The sequence below is a fragment of the Prunus persica genome, chromosome G5 (genome assembly GCF_000346465.2).
Source record: "Prunus persica cultivar Lovell chromosome G5, Prunus_persica_NCBIv2, whole genome shotgun sequence".
Classification (NCBI taxonomy): Eukaryota; Viridiplantae; Streptophyta; class Magnoliopsida; order Rosales; family Rosaceae; genus Prunus; species Prunus persica.
Window position 1 is genome coordinate 2,087,453 of NC_034013.1, and position 15,272 is coordinate 2,102,724.

The window sequence follows — 15,272 nt, forward strand, 5'->3', positions numbered from 1 at the left end:
CCCCCAATATGTTTCTAAGATTCTTTTTTTGTTTTTAGAAATGCAAAGTGTGTTAAGAATGTGAGTGAATTTGAGTTTGACGATAGGGAGGAGATTATATATATATCTTTTTTAGGAGATTTGCTATATTTACCTACAAGGGTAGGGAGGAGATTTGCTATTTTTACCTACAAGTTCACTTATTCTAGTAATAATAAATATAATTTTTCATATATATTTTAAGGTACTTTTAGCAATATATTTCATATCAAATTAATTTGATTTCACCACTTAGTCAAATTCTGATTTTTTTTCTAAGCTATTGCATGTATTTGTTATTATTTTCGTACCTGAAATTTGAGAGTCGGTATTGAATTGGGAAAATTATAATTTATGGTGGGTAATCCAAAGAAAATTATATATTTTAAAGTGAAAAAAATACAAAATACGAGACTATTGCACACTCCTTTATGTAAGAGTAAATACATTTTTATTTTTAATAGTCTTCCAAATCATACGAATGCATTTTTTTCATATATTATAAACGGATTTTTAAATGATGCCCATATTTTTCAAAAATAAAAAAAGGGAGCTGATTTTTCCAATTTTTTTTTTTTACTTACACGCCCTTTTGCTTTTTAATACTTTTTAATCAATTTTATTCTTTTTTGTTCTTTCTCTTTCCTATTCTACCCTCACTCTACATTAATTTCTTTTTACTTCATCTGCTCCCACCTTCTTCCCCAAATCCTAGCACCCCATCTTCTCCTCCTTGCACGCCACCATCTCATCACCGTCACCCACACCTTACCTTGTCATCACCACCAGTCGCCCCCACCCAATCCTCCCCTCTTCGTTTTTTGGTTTGGTTTGTTTGCTTTTTTTCTTTTCGTTCAGCAAAAAATTAAAAATTAAACAAATATCCCTCTCTCTCTTCCCAATAGTGATAGCCCAGAACCCCAACCCAAGAGCCCCCATCTCCGCCATGTTTCAATATGTAGACCTCCACTTTGCCGCCATGGCTCCATTCATACACCAACCCAAGAGCCCCCATCCCAGTGGGTTGTTTTGTTGATTTCCTGAACTCGACAAAACAAGAAAAATTTCACACTCCATTGTTCCACTCCACCCATCCTCCCAATTCGACATCGACGAGATAGAAAACCTAATCAACGCCAGCGTCCAATCTTGCCTTCTGGGTTCAGGTCCTCTGACATCGACGATTTCTTCTTGTTATTCTCCATGGTTGTTTGTGTTTTTCTGGAATGTAATTGAAGAAGAAGAATAGGAAGAGGTTTTTGGGATTGTTTGGTTTAATCTTTTTTTTTTTTTTTTTTGATTAACAAAGAAGGAAAAGATTCAATTCTTATTTAGTTTATGTTTGATTTCTGGCTTGATAATTCTGTTCAACAGAGTCCCACCACCATCTCTCTTAGAATCTCAAAAGTCTTCCAAAAGCCCATATATATGTTTGCTTCATATGGAGTTGGAACTCGAAATTCATGGCGGACTCGCACTGAGATATGCTGAAGGTGGTCTTGTGTTGCAGGTGGGGTCTGGTTTTATGCTAGAGGGTGGGGGAAAATCTACCTTAATATAAAAGTGAAGGTAAAAAAAATGTAGAATAAGGGTAGAATAGGAAAGAGAAATAATAAATAATAAATAATAAAGTAATAAAGTAATAAAAAATAAAAAAGAGTGGGAAAATCAGTTTTCTTGGTGAAATATAGAAAGAATCATCGTTAAAATAAACAAACTATTCTAACTTAATAATATTGATTGGTGAAAGAAAATAAACAATAATGCAATTTTTATTTTTATTTTTTATAGTACAAGTAATAATCTAAACTAGAGGGAAAAAGGTTTTCTCACACACGCACACAACTATGATGTGGTGGGGATTCAAATCGGAAACCTCTCATCTACAAGTCAAGACCCTTTTTTAACTGGGCTAGACCCCTTTTTTCACTAGGCTAGACCCCTTTTTTCACTGGATTCTATCTTTTATTTTATAAGTTAAATTATGAGTCACGAGTAGAGGTGTCAAACGAGACAAGCCAAGGCCGACTTGCTTCTAGAGAAGGCGGAACTCATAGCGCTCACGCTCTTCAACTATCTGTTTGCGGAGCTCGTCCAACTTCTTCTGCTCGGCCTCGTGCTTTTGCTCTGCCTTCCACGCGTTCTCTGTGTTCCGAACGCACCCTGCTTGCCATCTTCTTCTTCTTCTTCTTATTCTTCTTATTCTTCTTCTTCTTCTACTGCTTCAATATTCGAATGAATGAACGAAAAGGTTGAATTTAAACGATCAATTTCAATTTCAATCGCACAGTCTCTCTTCGTCTGAGTTTTATGCATAGAGAGTGTTATATCTTGGATTAATTTTTTTTTCTTTCTAAAAAAATATCAAATCGGATGATATTTTATTATAACTTTTTAAAAATTGTTTGTGTATAGTGTATTTTTCAATAATACGTATACATGTTTTGATTACAAAAAAATAATTTTTGAGAGCTAATTTTTCCACTCTCCTTTTCTTTACTTACACTCTCTTTTATTTTTTAATACTTTGTAATTAATTTTATTCTTTTTTATTTTTCTCTTTTCTATTTTATCCTTACTTGAATTAAAATATTTTGATAATTGAAATTAAGAAAAGTTAACAGAAAATAAAAAACAAAAAAGAAAATTTGTGATTTTAATTTCAGCTCTTGTAGTATTAAGCAAATGATTTTTGATCTTTCTCTCTCAAGCTAACCAAACATAACCCACCACTCACCACCACCCACCTCGTCGCCCTCTCTGTTGTGTCTTTCCTTCTTCCCCCATCCGCATGCCCAGCCCCAACAACACAAGCTCGCCACAACCTCTCCAAAGCTCATGTTCCTCTTCAATGTCCACCACCACCTCCAGCCAGATCCCATCAGCCCTATTTCGCTCTCTAACCAAATACAAGTTAAGGCACAAAGGGAAAATTATTGTACTGGATTGAACTCATTCTCTCTTTTGAATTTTTTGTTTTTAAATTTGCATACAGAGTAGAGAATTTGTTTTTGAAATAGGGGCGAGTTCGACTTAATGAGGTGCTGAGAAAGAGGGGGCAAATTCAATTTTATGAGTGTCAACGCTGTGATACGATTTGGGTGGTCACTGCGATTCTTGTGGTTTGTTTGCGGTTGGGTTGGCGGTGATGATGAAGCTGGGGGCACGGGTATGAGGGAGGCCAGATTTGGCCTTTGTGGGTCGGCCCATGGGTTGGGATTAGGAAGGGGGCTAGGCGGTGGTTCGGTGGGGCAGAAGAAGACGAGGGGTGGAGGCTTGGGGGGTTTTGAGTTTTTTTTCAATAAGGGTTTATATGGTGAGGGTAGAATAGAAAATAAAAAAAACAAAAAGAATAAAATTAATTAAAAATTATTAAAAAATACAAAAGAGTGTAAATGGAGAAAAATAAAGTGGGAAAATCAGCTCCCTTCACCAAAAATAAAGAAAGATTCCTTCTATAGCTTTGCATGCTTTGTATACTTGTTTAGCTATCCTGTCAACATGACAAAATTACATGAATCTCCCTCTGCTCTAAGACAAAATTCATCTACCCTACTCTATAATATCCAACAAAGACTTTAGGACAGTCGTATAGGAAAAAAAAGAAAAAAACAAGGACAGATAGCTTCCTAGTTTGACTTCACACTTGACAGTTGCATTGGTCCTAACAAGAAAGATAGAAAGCAATCTCAGCCTCTATATTTCCGTTCTTTATTAGATTTTGCCTTTGATGACAGATAAAGGATAAACGAGCAGCTGGAGGTGCTGTTCTGAAAGCTCTCTTGTTGACCTTGTTCATGGCTAGCTCTTGGTGGTCACAGTGTCCTCCTTTTGAGTTTTCAAGCAAGTACTACCACGTGGCAGGAGATGGTGGTGGCTGTGTGAGGCAAACCAGCTTCTTTGGAGGCAAACCCGTGCTCAATCAGGGCGTTGGTTATTCTGTGATTCTTGGCTTTGGAGCCTTCTTTGCTGTCTTCACATCTTTCCTGGTATTCGTCACTTGTTCATTTTAGTATGGAGTAAAAGAGTTGTCATTATTGATGTTTTTTTGTCTGTTTATTAAACCTTTTCACTAAATAAAATATAAAAAACTAAATTTACCTTTTACCAATGTCATTTACCATATCCCAATTTCTTGGTTTCTTTATATCTTCTTTTGGGACTAAGTAGACACTTACGTCAATGAGTGGAGAGGCTCAAGATGTTATATATCGCGACGATGCTGTGACATATAATATTGGTTTACATCGGAGTTTTAGTCTAAACCCCTAACTTCTGAATTCTGAGGCCCCTATATGCTGTTCACTAAACAGAATTGAGTTATTAGACATTGCAGGGATTTGGTGAAACTTGTGGTATCTAACTGATATGGATTGAAACTTAAAACATTGATTGAACATAGTAGTTCCATTTGTGATTCTAACAACTATCTTGATCATACTCTAGCTTCTTACAATTCAATCCATGTCTCTAATAAAATGTAAACTAAGAAACTGTTTATGTAATCACATAATGCTGGACCCTTATCGTGTTAAACAATCTATTCTTTAACCTCCACCATTGTATTTTCGTATGCTTTAAAACCACAAAAATTTTAGTTAGCAGCAACCAGAATAGGACTTATGGTACTTGCCTGTTCCTGAAAACAATGCAAGATGTTGATGCCTTGTATGTTTATCTGTGGGTCAGGTATGGCTGGAGAAGCGATATGTCGGTTCCAAGCACACATCCGAATGGTTCAACACTGCAGGAAGAAATGTTAAAACAGGACTCATTGCCAGTGTGATTGTATCCCAGGTACAGTCCCTAGCACGTAAACCATTTACGGATTTTAATGGAAAAGTTTTATTTCTTGAGATGATTTTGGGGGACTGATTGCTCTTCCTTTGTGTTGAAAATTTGTGCAGTGGACTTGGGCTGCTACAATCTTGCAAAGTTCAAATGTTGCTTGGGAGTATGGAGTAAGTGGACCTTTTTGGTATGCTAGCGGGGCTACAATTCAGGCATGTCCAAGCTGTTTCCTTCTGTTGATTGTTAGAGATATGAATAATCTTCATATAAGAGAAAACTAAGGCACGTTAGACTAACAACTTAATGTTCCTAATAATTAGGTACTCTTGTTTGGTATAATAGCTATAGAGATCAAGAGAAAGGCTCCTCATGCTCACACTGTTTGCGAAATAGTGAAAGCTCGGTATGTGTGGTTCGATAAACCAAAAGATAAGATTCATTAAGTTCCATCCCTCCCTTATGGGGACGTGTATTCTAAAGCTCGTAGCTCACTAATTAATGTTATGAATAACATTCCTCTTCAGCTGGGGCACAGCAGCACACATTGTCTTCCTCAGTTTCTGCTTTTTGACAAACATTATTGTAACTGCAATGCTGCTGCTCGGAGGTTCAGCTGTCGTAAATGCACTTACCGGAGTAAACATCTATGCTGCTAGCTTCCTGATACCTCTTGGAGTAATTGTCTACACATTAGCTGGAGGACTAAAAGCTACCTTCTTGGCAAGCTACATACATTCTGTTATAGGTAGTCATTTAAATTTCTTTTATAATGCCCTTGATGCAGTTGATATGTTTTCTCTTTAGTCTAATTCATGTCATCCTGAGATATGTGTTCTTGGTTTGGTTTCAGTTCATGTGGTACTAGTCATATTCGTTTACCTTGTATACATTGCAAGCAGTGAGCTCGGTAGCCCCAGCATCGTGTACAACCGTCTGGTAGAGTTAGCAAGTAAATCAAGGATTTGTAAGGAGCCTGTTTCTCATCATGGACAGTCTTGTGGTCCTGCTAGTGGGAATTATAAAGGGTCGTACCTAACAATGTTAAGTTCTGGAGGGCTAGTGTTTGGGATTATCAACATAGTCGGAAACTTTGGCACTGTTTTTGTTGATAATGTAAGTTGATCAATAGATTACAAGCAACTAAGCAGACATCTTTTAAATGTCTTAAGTTCAAAATTTGTCACATTTTACAAGTTACATTGAAAACTTCAGGGATACTGGGTAAGTGCAATAGCTGCACGGCCTTCATCAACGCATAAGGGCTACCTGCTAGGTGGACTTGTCTGGTTTGCAGTCCCATTCTCATTGGCAACATCATTGGGACTGGGAGCACTGGCACTTGATCTACCAGTTACAGAAAGTGAAGCAAGTCGCGGACTTGTTCCTCCTGCCACAGCTATAGCTTTGATGGGAAAAGGAGGATCTGTGCTTCTTCTTACTATGCTTTTCATGTAAGTTCAAGCATAAATGTTTTCGAGTCAACGAACATAGCATGCCAAAACATAGAAGAATTGAACTGTAGTAAAGTATTTATCTTGCTTGTCTTTCATTTTACTTGAATTTTTTATTTTTTATTTTTGGATCTGGAGACAGTTTATCTTGTTGAGCACAATTTAATACATTTACTGTCAGGATGTATCGAACACTTGAGGATTACCTAACTCTGTTGCACTTTCTGTTTCAATGTCTTTATGGTTTTGATAATTCAACTCTCTTATATGTTGAGCAGGGCAGTGACATCAGCTGGTTCTTCAGAGCTTATAGCAGTATCCTCATTATGCACATACGATATCTACCGTACATACATAAACCCGGATGCAAGCGGGAAGAAAATCCTCCAGGTATCAAGGGGTGTCATCCTTGCTTTTGGATGCTTTATGGGGATGTTAGCAGTAATACTAAACAAGGCTGGAGTTTCATTGGGTTGGATGTATCTGGCCATGGGAGTGCTCATTGGTTCAGCAGTTATTCCCATTGCGTTTATGCTTCTATGGAGAAAGGCAAATGCAATTGGTGCAATTCTAGGAGCAACTGTTGGCTGTGTTCTTGGGATCATCACTTGGCTATCTGTTACAAAAATCGAGTATGGCCACGTAAATCTTGACACAACTGGTAGAAACGCTCCGATGCTTGCTGGAAACCTTGTCTCTATACTTACTGGTGGAGCCATACATGCTATCTGCAGCTTCTTGTCACCACAAAACTATGATTGGGCCACCACTAAGAAGATCACTGTGGTTGAGAAAGAAAAGAGTGATCTACCAGCAGAAGAGTACAAGGAGGAAAAATTGTTGAGAGCAAAGGCATGGATTGTGAAATGGGGTGTTGGCTTTACTGTGGTCATTGTTTTATTGTGGCCTCTTCTCACTCTTCCAGCAGGTAAACTTTGGAGAACTTATTAAGATTGCAGATAGTAACAGTTTATAAGAACTTAGATGTCTGTCAGAAGATGAATAGTGCATGGACTTCCCCAAATGTTTCTTATTGATCTTTCATAAATTGTTTCTGAATGCAGGGGATTTCAGTTTAGGGTACTTCACATTCTGGGCAGTCATTGCAATAGCATGGGGTACGATAGGTTCAATTGCAATCATTGCATTACCGATAGTAGAAAGCTGGGCAACGATCAAGAGTGTCATTCTCGGCATGTTTACAAATGACAGGCTCATGGAAAAGGTCGAGGAAATGAATTTGAGGCTGCACACAATCATGCTGGCTATACCTGACTCAGAGAAGATTTACTTGCTTGAGAAAGAGAAGGCTAAAAGGAAAGAAGCATCAGAGCAAGAAACCTCTTTTTCTGCTGCAGGACAAGCATCAGACTTGGTCAGCGGTTGAAGACTACATATAGTGGCAATCAAATTGGCTTTAATTTAACCAAACATTTGAATGTGCTTTTTCTGGGGATAATGCTTTGGGTTACTGAGGATCAATGTTGAGCCTCTTAACTCCTTTCCGCATTTGTGAAGCATTTAATCAAACTGTAATCTTTGACAACAAAAAAATCAAACTGTAATGAAGAATTGTATTATCAAGCAACAGCTTTTGAAGTTCACTGCATGAAGTGGATGAATTGGTATCAGTCTTTTCATTTCAACATTTTCAGCATCTTTTAGACTCGTCAGTTGTAAGGTTGCTAGGGCTTTGAACTGATAATCTACCAATTTGTATGTTCAAAAATCATCGCAGTTTTGAGCTCAATGTCATTCTTCAAGGCAATCCAAATCCAAAACTTACCAACAAAAAATTTGTACCTGTGACAAGATCATTGATAACCAACCTCGTAATCACAGACATCAACCAATTTGGGAGGCACAAAATTGTGATTGTCTAGTACAGGGAGAAATTGACATAACACGAAATCAGATAAGATGCTAGAAAATGTTTCAAGCGATGCAAGCAAAGGATTACAATGCTAGCATCTGTTCTTATAATATTTACAGCTTGAATACAATTGATCCATGGGTCGAGGATGTTTCAAAGAGAGCAAAGGTCAAGTTGCCATCTGGCTGCCATCTCGACCTAAACAGCAGCTTCGGAAAAAGTAAAAACCTGCCTCTTTAAAATAATTGGGCACACATCAGAATTTCCACTTGCACTTGTCAACCTTGTGTAAATTGTTGGTCGAATTTGGGCATGAACTAAAAGTCAATTCTAAAATTGACCGCCTGTTTCTGCAATATATTGATTTTACCCACCAAAAAATAAACATGTGTATATATCATGTTGCTCTATTTAACACCATCTTTCCTTGCAGATGAATTAGTTACAGTTCGTTCTTTCATGGCTTCCTTTTCAAGCTTCCTTTTTTCGACGTCCGCGAGTCTTTCATTTTCCTCTCGTGACTTGTTGAACATCTTGACAAAAACGAACAAGACCTGTGTCACTGCAAGGCCAAGACATGTCAAAGATCAAAGGTTTTAATAATTTGACATGAAAATCAAAGAGATCATAAAATAAATTTTGGATGAAATTCATATAATCTCTGGAAAACTAGAACTCAAATAATTGCATCACATGATCGACCATATTATAACCACTATATCCATTTTTTTTTCCGTGAATATTTAAATCAGTACTTGGAAAACTATGAATGGATTTCAATCATTTTCCACCACCAATAATAAAGTGAAGAATGTGTTGTGTATTCATGAGTTGAAGATCATAGCAGACCTTGTTCAAAAGGACACCGAGCTGGATCTTCCCCAAAATATTGAGACAAAGAATCTGCATTTCTTCCCTGGAAAAAATGAGTTAAGACATTATACCATCAGTAAGCTGCATAAAACAAAGCCATCAATCAACAAGATAAGAACTCTGGAGCTCTGGACTGCACTCACCACTTCAGAGTACAGGGATATTAGTGACCTTACTTCGGCTTCAGCAGTATCAAGAAAATGTTTCAGGACCTGCAGAGGAGGAAGTTCTGCTTCTTAAGTTGAAATGTAAAGGTAACAACTAAACTTATCTCCTATGTTTAAATGTCCCGAAAATATCCCAAGCCTTGACCAAAAGAAATAGAAAATATCCTAGGCAATTTACTTCAAAGAAACAATGAATGAGAAAGCTTAAAGTTTTAAAAAATAAATAAATATATCATGTTTTTTCTCAGTACTTTCTAGAACATACATTTGTATGCACCAGAAAAAGGTCTAAAAGAAATTCCAAAAGATCCCTCCTAGGAATAACATTAGGATAATATACTTGGCAGCAGGTCCCAACTAGTATGGACCTCTACATCGCTACTGTCTGGTCCAAACCAATCAGATTATGATCATTATATCCATCGGGTTGCTGCTGAAACTACTTCAGATTGTTATGTGTTATGGAGGTGACGGAGGTGTTATTTCAATTTCTATTGGGAGGAAGAAAAGGGGATATATAAAAGGGGTCTGCCCAAAAGGTATACTGATCACACTTTTCTTGTTAATTTATACTTCAGAACAATAAATTATCTTAACAGGAGGGGAGCAAGAATTAAACTCTTTCTGTGCGTGTTAGGGTAAAGTACTGTACCACTGGAACTAACCCGTTGATTGTAACACATTTAGTTTGACAACATTCTTCTTTCACTTCAAACGCAAGAATATGATATAACTGAAACATTTAAGAAGTGTGACTAGTTTTCAAGATGAAGTTGTAGATAACAAGTATTTAATTAATGTCAAGGATGAAAATGTCAGCCATGCAGATAATATCAGCCCTCCAATTTATACATATTTCAGGGATATCAATATTATTTTTTATAAAAGTGAAAATGGACAAAAGGGTTAATTTGATTAATTGGCTGGGTTAGCACATGGGTAATTAATTAAGGCTTGGTGTGGTTTATATTTGACTGAATCTGAGATTCTAAACAATGATTACAGTTTATTTTGTTTATTTTGTTCGAATTTGCATCTTCTTCCTCTTTTTCCTTATATTTCGGATGAATACCTTCACAAATCAAGAATTTTTTTCTCTGGGTTTGTGGGAATATCAAGATATGTTGGGATTATCGTGAAATGTCAATGATGTTGGGGAAATCTCGCCAACATGGGAGAAGAGATGCTTTTAGCCCCTAGTTTCACTGTTGACACTTGAAAAAAGGGACACTTCGGCCGAAATGTCTAGTTGTTGGCCGACATTTTCATCCATGATCAATATTATCTTTATAAAATAGAAATTCTAAACTGGTATATGCTATTTATTTGAGAAAACCAAAATATCATCAGTATTTCTCACCTTTTGGAAGCCAGCAGAGATTGCTCCATCATTTTCTGAAGCAGCAAGTTCTTGCTCAACCTTTTCAAGACCTTTACTCACAGCTTGCATTTCTTCAGCCAAAGCTTTCAACTGAATCTGATTATTTGATGTTATGATCAAACATATGCAAGCAAGGAATTGGACAGGTCAGCTATAAAATGGTTACTAATACAGGTTACAAACATCGGAAAGAACGAATTCTAGCAACATAAACAGAATACCTTAGAGGCAGCTTCTAAATGAACAAGATCCTTATTAAAATCCAGCAACTCTGGCATTTTCTCAGCAATGAGCTAATGAAGACAAAAATTGATAAAGGCATGACATGAATATCCTTAATAACGCCAAAAAATTGCAAAATACGAATGTTAAAGCAAGACCTCTGCGCAGATAGATATTAACACCAACTTTGACAAGGCACTAGATGGCAGAAAAATCTTAAGAATCGATATGGTTAAGATTTTCAACTGCCATACCTTACACAAATAATGCATTAAAGTCATTTTGTTGTTTCTTGCACGGGTGTCAGACAATTTAAGAAGGCTGTCCAATTTGAATCCTATGGCAGATCCTGCAAAATCAAAACTAAACATTTAGGCTAAGGAACATAATGGTAATAATGTAAATACCAAGAAAAATAATGGCAACAGAATCATAGGAAGAAATAAAACAAGCATCAGACAGTGGTACCTCGAGCAGTGCCTTGATTCAAGGCATTTCCCAAAGTAAGAATTGTCTGCATTATCTGTCGTAGTTTTGCGGATTCTTTAACCTGCACATACTTGTGAAATCAAATGGAGGCCAACAATATGCTCATATGTACTAGTTTAATAACCACTGATTCTCATGATACCTCTCTAGCAGCACCATTGATTGTATTCAGATGAAGTCTTAAGTCATTCACCTGATCCAATTCAAGCACCAAAATGCTGTAAAGTATATACCACGCAAAATCATATAAAGAAAATAAAGCTCTACAATTTACCTGACTAGAAAAGGTAATTTTGAAAGCAAATACTCGCAACTTGGATTCTACTCGTGGAACCTTCATCAGCTCTACGAAAAACTGAAGTACTTACTAAAGAAACTGTTAGTAGGAAATCAAATAGAAGTTAGAACAAACTTGCATTTAAGATGTTGGCATTAGAAAGAACCTGTTCACATTTTCCTAGCATTTCCTTGTCGCCTGTATAGTTCTGGAAGGAGGAAAATGGAATCAGCACTATTAAAGAAGTAACAACCTTCTAAACTAGACAATCTCTAGTAATTCAAAGAAATCTATAATCTCACCACATTATTAAATTTTTTTTTTTTAAAGAAAAAATTTATTGATCAATCTCAAAAGCATTACAAGTTGTGGACAAAGGGTTCAACCTCAACACTACAGCAAGAAGACAAAAACGCTATCAGAAACATTAGGTTTGTTTAATTCACAGTGCAGCTTTCTTTGTTGGTTTGTTGTGCTGATGTAAACTTATATTGTGTCAATTTTAGGGCTGTTTAGAGTCTTATACCGTTTTAGTGTGAAAAAGAGAAGAATCATCTCACTTTGTTCCAAGTTTGAGTACAAGAATACTGGCAGGGTACTATAAACTGAAGAAACTTTTTTAATTGGGAATAAACTACAAAAACTATATGCAAACAAGATTCTAAACCCACTATCCAGAACACTAAGATATTACTTTTCTTTTTTAAATACAGGTGAAAATTCATGAAATCTATGTATACAGCATCGATAAAGATCAAATTACTAGAGCAAGGATAACATTAGTATCAATCAAAAAGACATGTACATGCCCAACATATAGAAGTATGAATTGCTGAGGAAGAGGAGTGGGAAGGAAGAGCAACTTACCTTCAAAGTTTCCATTTCTTCTTTACTAGGACAAAATTTAATGAGATTCTCAACCTGGTCAATGTCAAGAACAGAAGAATCCAGGGCCAGAACTGCATTCTAGAAGCATAAATGAATAACTTTAGCACCATTATAGGCTAATAGCCTAATAGGCATTATTAATGACCATATACAACAATTGGGACATGACACTATCCGCAATAAACATAAAACATCCATGCAACAATCACAAATGATGCCAAAGTTGAATTTCCTTCCTTTATCTATGTTATAAGATAAGATGACCATGAATTAGAAGAATGGAATGATTTTCACACATGAATGAGAGAAATGTCATCAGATATGAAGACATAAATGTCACTAACTATGAAAATATCAATGCTCAACATTCATGTCCTCAAGAGTAGACACAAAGACTTAATCTGAACATTCATCCATCCACATTTCCCCAAGCCATGCAAATAGAAGGCTATGAAACCAGAGGAAAACACTTTTTTTCTGATGATATCTGTGAAATGTACATGAGTAGAAAGAAGAACTTACAATCATATCTGGCAAAGGGATCTTTACTTTTGAGAGCATGATTTCACAGTTATATGCTCGTCGCAAGTCAACCTGATAAAGAGTCAAAATAACAAATTAAGTCTACATACATATCCTAAGATCACACTAGAGGGAATCAAGGCTGGAGATATCATAAAGCATAGGTACCCTAAGGAACATGATTTCCAACTTTCTTGAAATTTTGCAGAAGTTTCTGCTTTCCATACTTATAATTTGTTCAATTAGGGATTATAATTGAAATCTGGAGCCAATTAGGCTATTTGGAGAATTCAGACTCTATCCTTTCCTAGGATTTTCCTTGATATCAACTAGACAAAACAAGAATATGTAATACGTGGTCTTGCCAAGGATTAAAATTTCATTGCCAGTGGATATATCGGTACTCCGAATTTAAGGAAATAACAATGGAAATATCAATGTCACTGGAAATATTGATGAAAAATAAAAATTGTACAACATGAAGATTGTGAATGAGATTTTAAGAAATGCTAGCAAGCCATATGTATCCCTGCTAAATATATGGCATGTATAGTTGAAAAAACTTATGCAGGTGACCTATACTTTCATGATTTACGTTCATATTTTATATTAGATCTATCTCAACTCATTTTCTTTTTAGCTTTTATATAGAGCTACTATGTATTGAATTGACAAATAAATTTTATTGGTAACAAGGATTATATGCGTGAAGATTCTTTCAAGTAACATGAGTCATTTACTTATATTTACTCCTCTGGAGAAGTTAAATAATAATGTTCATTGGCTACATTTATCAGTTGTAAGTTACAAAGCCTAGCCCGGAGCTTTTATCAGAATTCAAAGCCCATTTAGTCTACTGCTTTTTGCAATCAAGGCTAAAGGCTAGTTGACAAAGCAAACTGATTAAAATGAAAATCCACATGGTTGGGTAAACATGGTCAACATTACTGAAACTGCTGAGATTTCTTCAAAATTTCTGCAACTGTTTTAAGATGCACCTCCACCCTTATCAAATGTTGCACCCTGATTTGACCGAAACATCAACAATGTCGCCAATAACCTTGGTCTTAGCTTAGGTTGTCAATTCTGTTTCTTAGGCACAAGTTTTAACAAACAAACAAATGCCTGCTGTACCTCATCCTCCCACTACTTGGGTGCTTATGTATGATTGAAAATTGACATATAAAACATGTGTAATTAAAATCGGAATAAGTTAAATTCCCAATCCTCATCCCACTCGGGGCTTCATGATTTTTTTTTAATAAAGGCAAAGCAACAGAGACATGTTTGATCGTGCATCAATTGAACAATTTATGAAGTAAACACTTATCACTGAAACAAATAATGATTAATGAACCTACTAGTGGAAAAGCATCAAGCACGATAAAAGCCTAAAGCAAACCAAAAATTACTGCATGGCAGAAGAAAGAAAGCTCACCAATTGCACTTTCTCAGGTTTGGTGATGGTAGAACCGCGTCGACCTCCACCCCTACTGCCATTCCCATCTGAAGCAGAGGCTGCTGAAAACAGATTTTGAAGTTCTGTCATATCTATATCTGGAGCCCTGAGAAAAAATCCCACAATGTTACATCCGAAGAGAAACGGAGAGGAACTGAGGAAAGAGAACCAAGAGCAAAAAAGCAAAAACAAACTCAAGACAAATTAGACATGGAAAGAATGAAGAAAAAATAATGTGACAATGTATAATGGATTCTCTTAAGCTCATTTCAGTGACAATTATAATCCTGCTGTACACTAACAAGGGAACCAAATATTTGACAAAGTGACTTTTCATGGTGCTTGTGTTCTTTTTTGATTATTAAGTATCAAGTGTCTAGAAGAATTCCATAAGAATGCACCTTGACAGATTTTCCTGTTGCTGAGAATCTGCCCATAAACTCCCTTGCATTGCTCGAGTAACTTTGACCCAGTGTAAGGGCTTTAACGAATTTTTCTTCGGGGCATTAGTAGCACCAATGCCACGACCGTTTCCAAGACTTGTCAACCCAGAAGAAGCTCTGCCCCTTCCAATGGCTGGTGGCGGGGGCGGTGGTGCATTAGAGCCCTTTGCTCCATGTGGTGGAGGAGGTGGTGTTGCACCATGACTTGAGGGTGGAGGAGGAGCACTTGGGGGCATTGGTGCTGGTGGTGGAGGTGGCGGGGTTGGCCTTCCCGGTCCTAAAGGAGGTGGAGGTGGGGGTGATGGCCTAGTATTATTACCAAGGCTACCACTCATAGGAGGAGGAGGTGGAGGAGGTGTTGGTCCACTACCATAACTTGATCTGGATGGTGGAGGAGGTGGAGGGAGGCGGTGGGACG

General features: G+C 36.8%; 2 protein-coding genes across 3 annotated transcripts in view; one reads left to right on the plus strand and one right to left on the minus strand.

Annotated features, from left to right (window-relative positions):
- LOC18777291 (urea-proton symporter DUR3) lies at positions 645-7,906 on the plus strand. 2 transcript variants are annotated; one of them, XM_020564057.1, is made up of 10 exons: positions 645-1,528; positions 3,756-4,007; positions 4,708-4,815; positions 4,926-5,021; positions 5,130-5,212; positions 5,334-5,554; positions 5,660-5,922; positions 6,022-6,260; positions 6,539-7,188; positions 7,325-7,906. In XM_020564057.1, the coding sequence occupies exons 1-10, from the start codon at positions 1,460-1,462 to the stop codon at positions 7,645-7,647; spliced, it is 2,304 nt and encodes a 767-aa protein (XP_020419646.1). In that variant the 5' UTR covers positions 645-1,459; the 3' UTR covers positions 7,648-7,906. The 2 variants fall into 2 exon arrangements, with proteins under 2 accessions (XP_020419646.1, XP_020419645.1); XM_020564056.1 differs by lacking the exon at positions 645-1,528 and adding an exon at positions 2,617-2,956.
- LOC18777143 (formin-like protein 14) overlaps positions 8,057-15,272 on the minus strand; it is a 10,702-nt gene continuing 3,486 nt past the window's right edge. Inside the window, 14 exon segments of the mRNA XM_007210404.2 lie at positions 8,057-8,695; positions 8,983-9,049; positions 9,150-9,218; positions 10,534-10,650; positions 10,776-10,847; positions 11,031-11,125; positions 11,245-11,326; positions 11,408-11,458; positions 11,540-11,620; positions 11,709-11,750; positions 12,410-12,508; positions 12,953-13,024; positions 14,391-14,517; positions 14,813-15,267. Of these exon segments, the coding sequence (XP_007210466.2) occupies positions 8,541-8,695; positions 8,983-9,049; positions 9,150-9,218; positions 10,534-10,650; positions 10,776-10,847; positions 11,031-11,125; positions 11,245-11,326; positions 11,408-11,458; positions 11,540-11,620; positions 11,709-11,750; positions 12,410-12,508; positions 12,953-13,024; positions 14,391-14,517; positions 14,813-15,267 (1,584 nt within the window). The 3' untranslated portion in view covers positions 8,057-8,540.

Bases quoted from the DNA above. Each gene is read 5' to 3' on its own strand.
- LOC18777291 (XM_020564056.1), top strand. From the start codon at position 2,810: ATGCCCAGCCCCAACAACACAAGCTCGCCACAACCTCTCCAAAGCTCA. The intron at 2,957-3,755 runs GTACTGGATTGA...CTTTGATGACAG, and splicing joins GGCACAAAGGGAAAATTATT to ATAAAGGATAAACGAGCAGC. The intron at 4,008-4,707 runs GTATTCGTCACT...TCTGTGGGTCAG, and splicing joins CTGTCTTCACATCTTTCCTG to GTATGGCTGGAGAAGCGATA.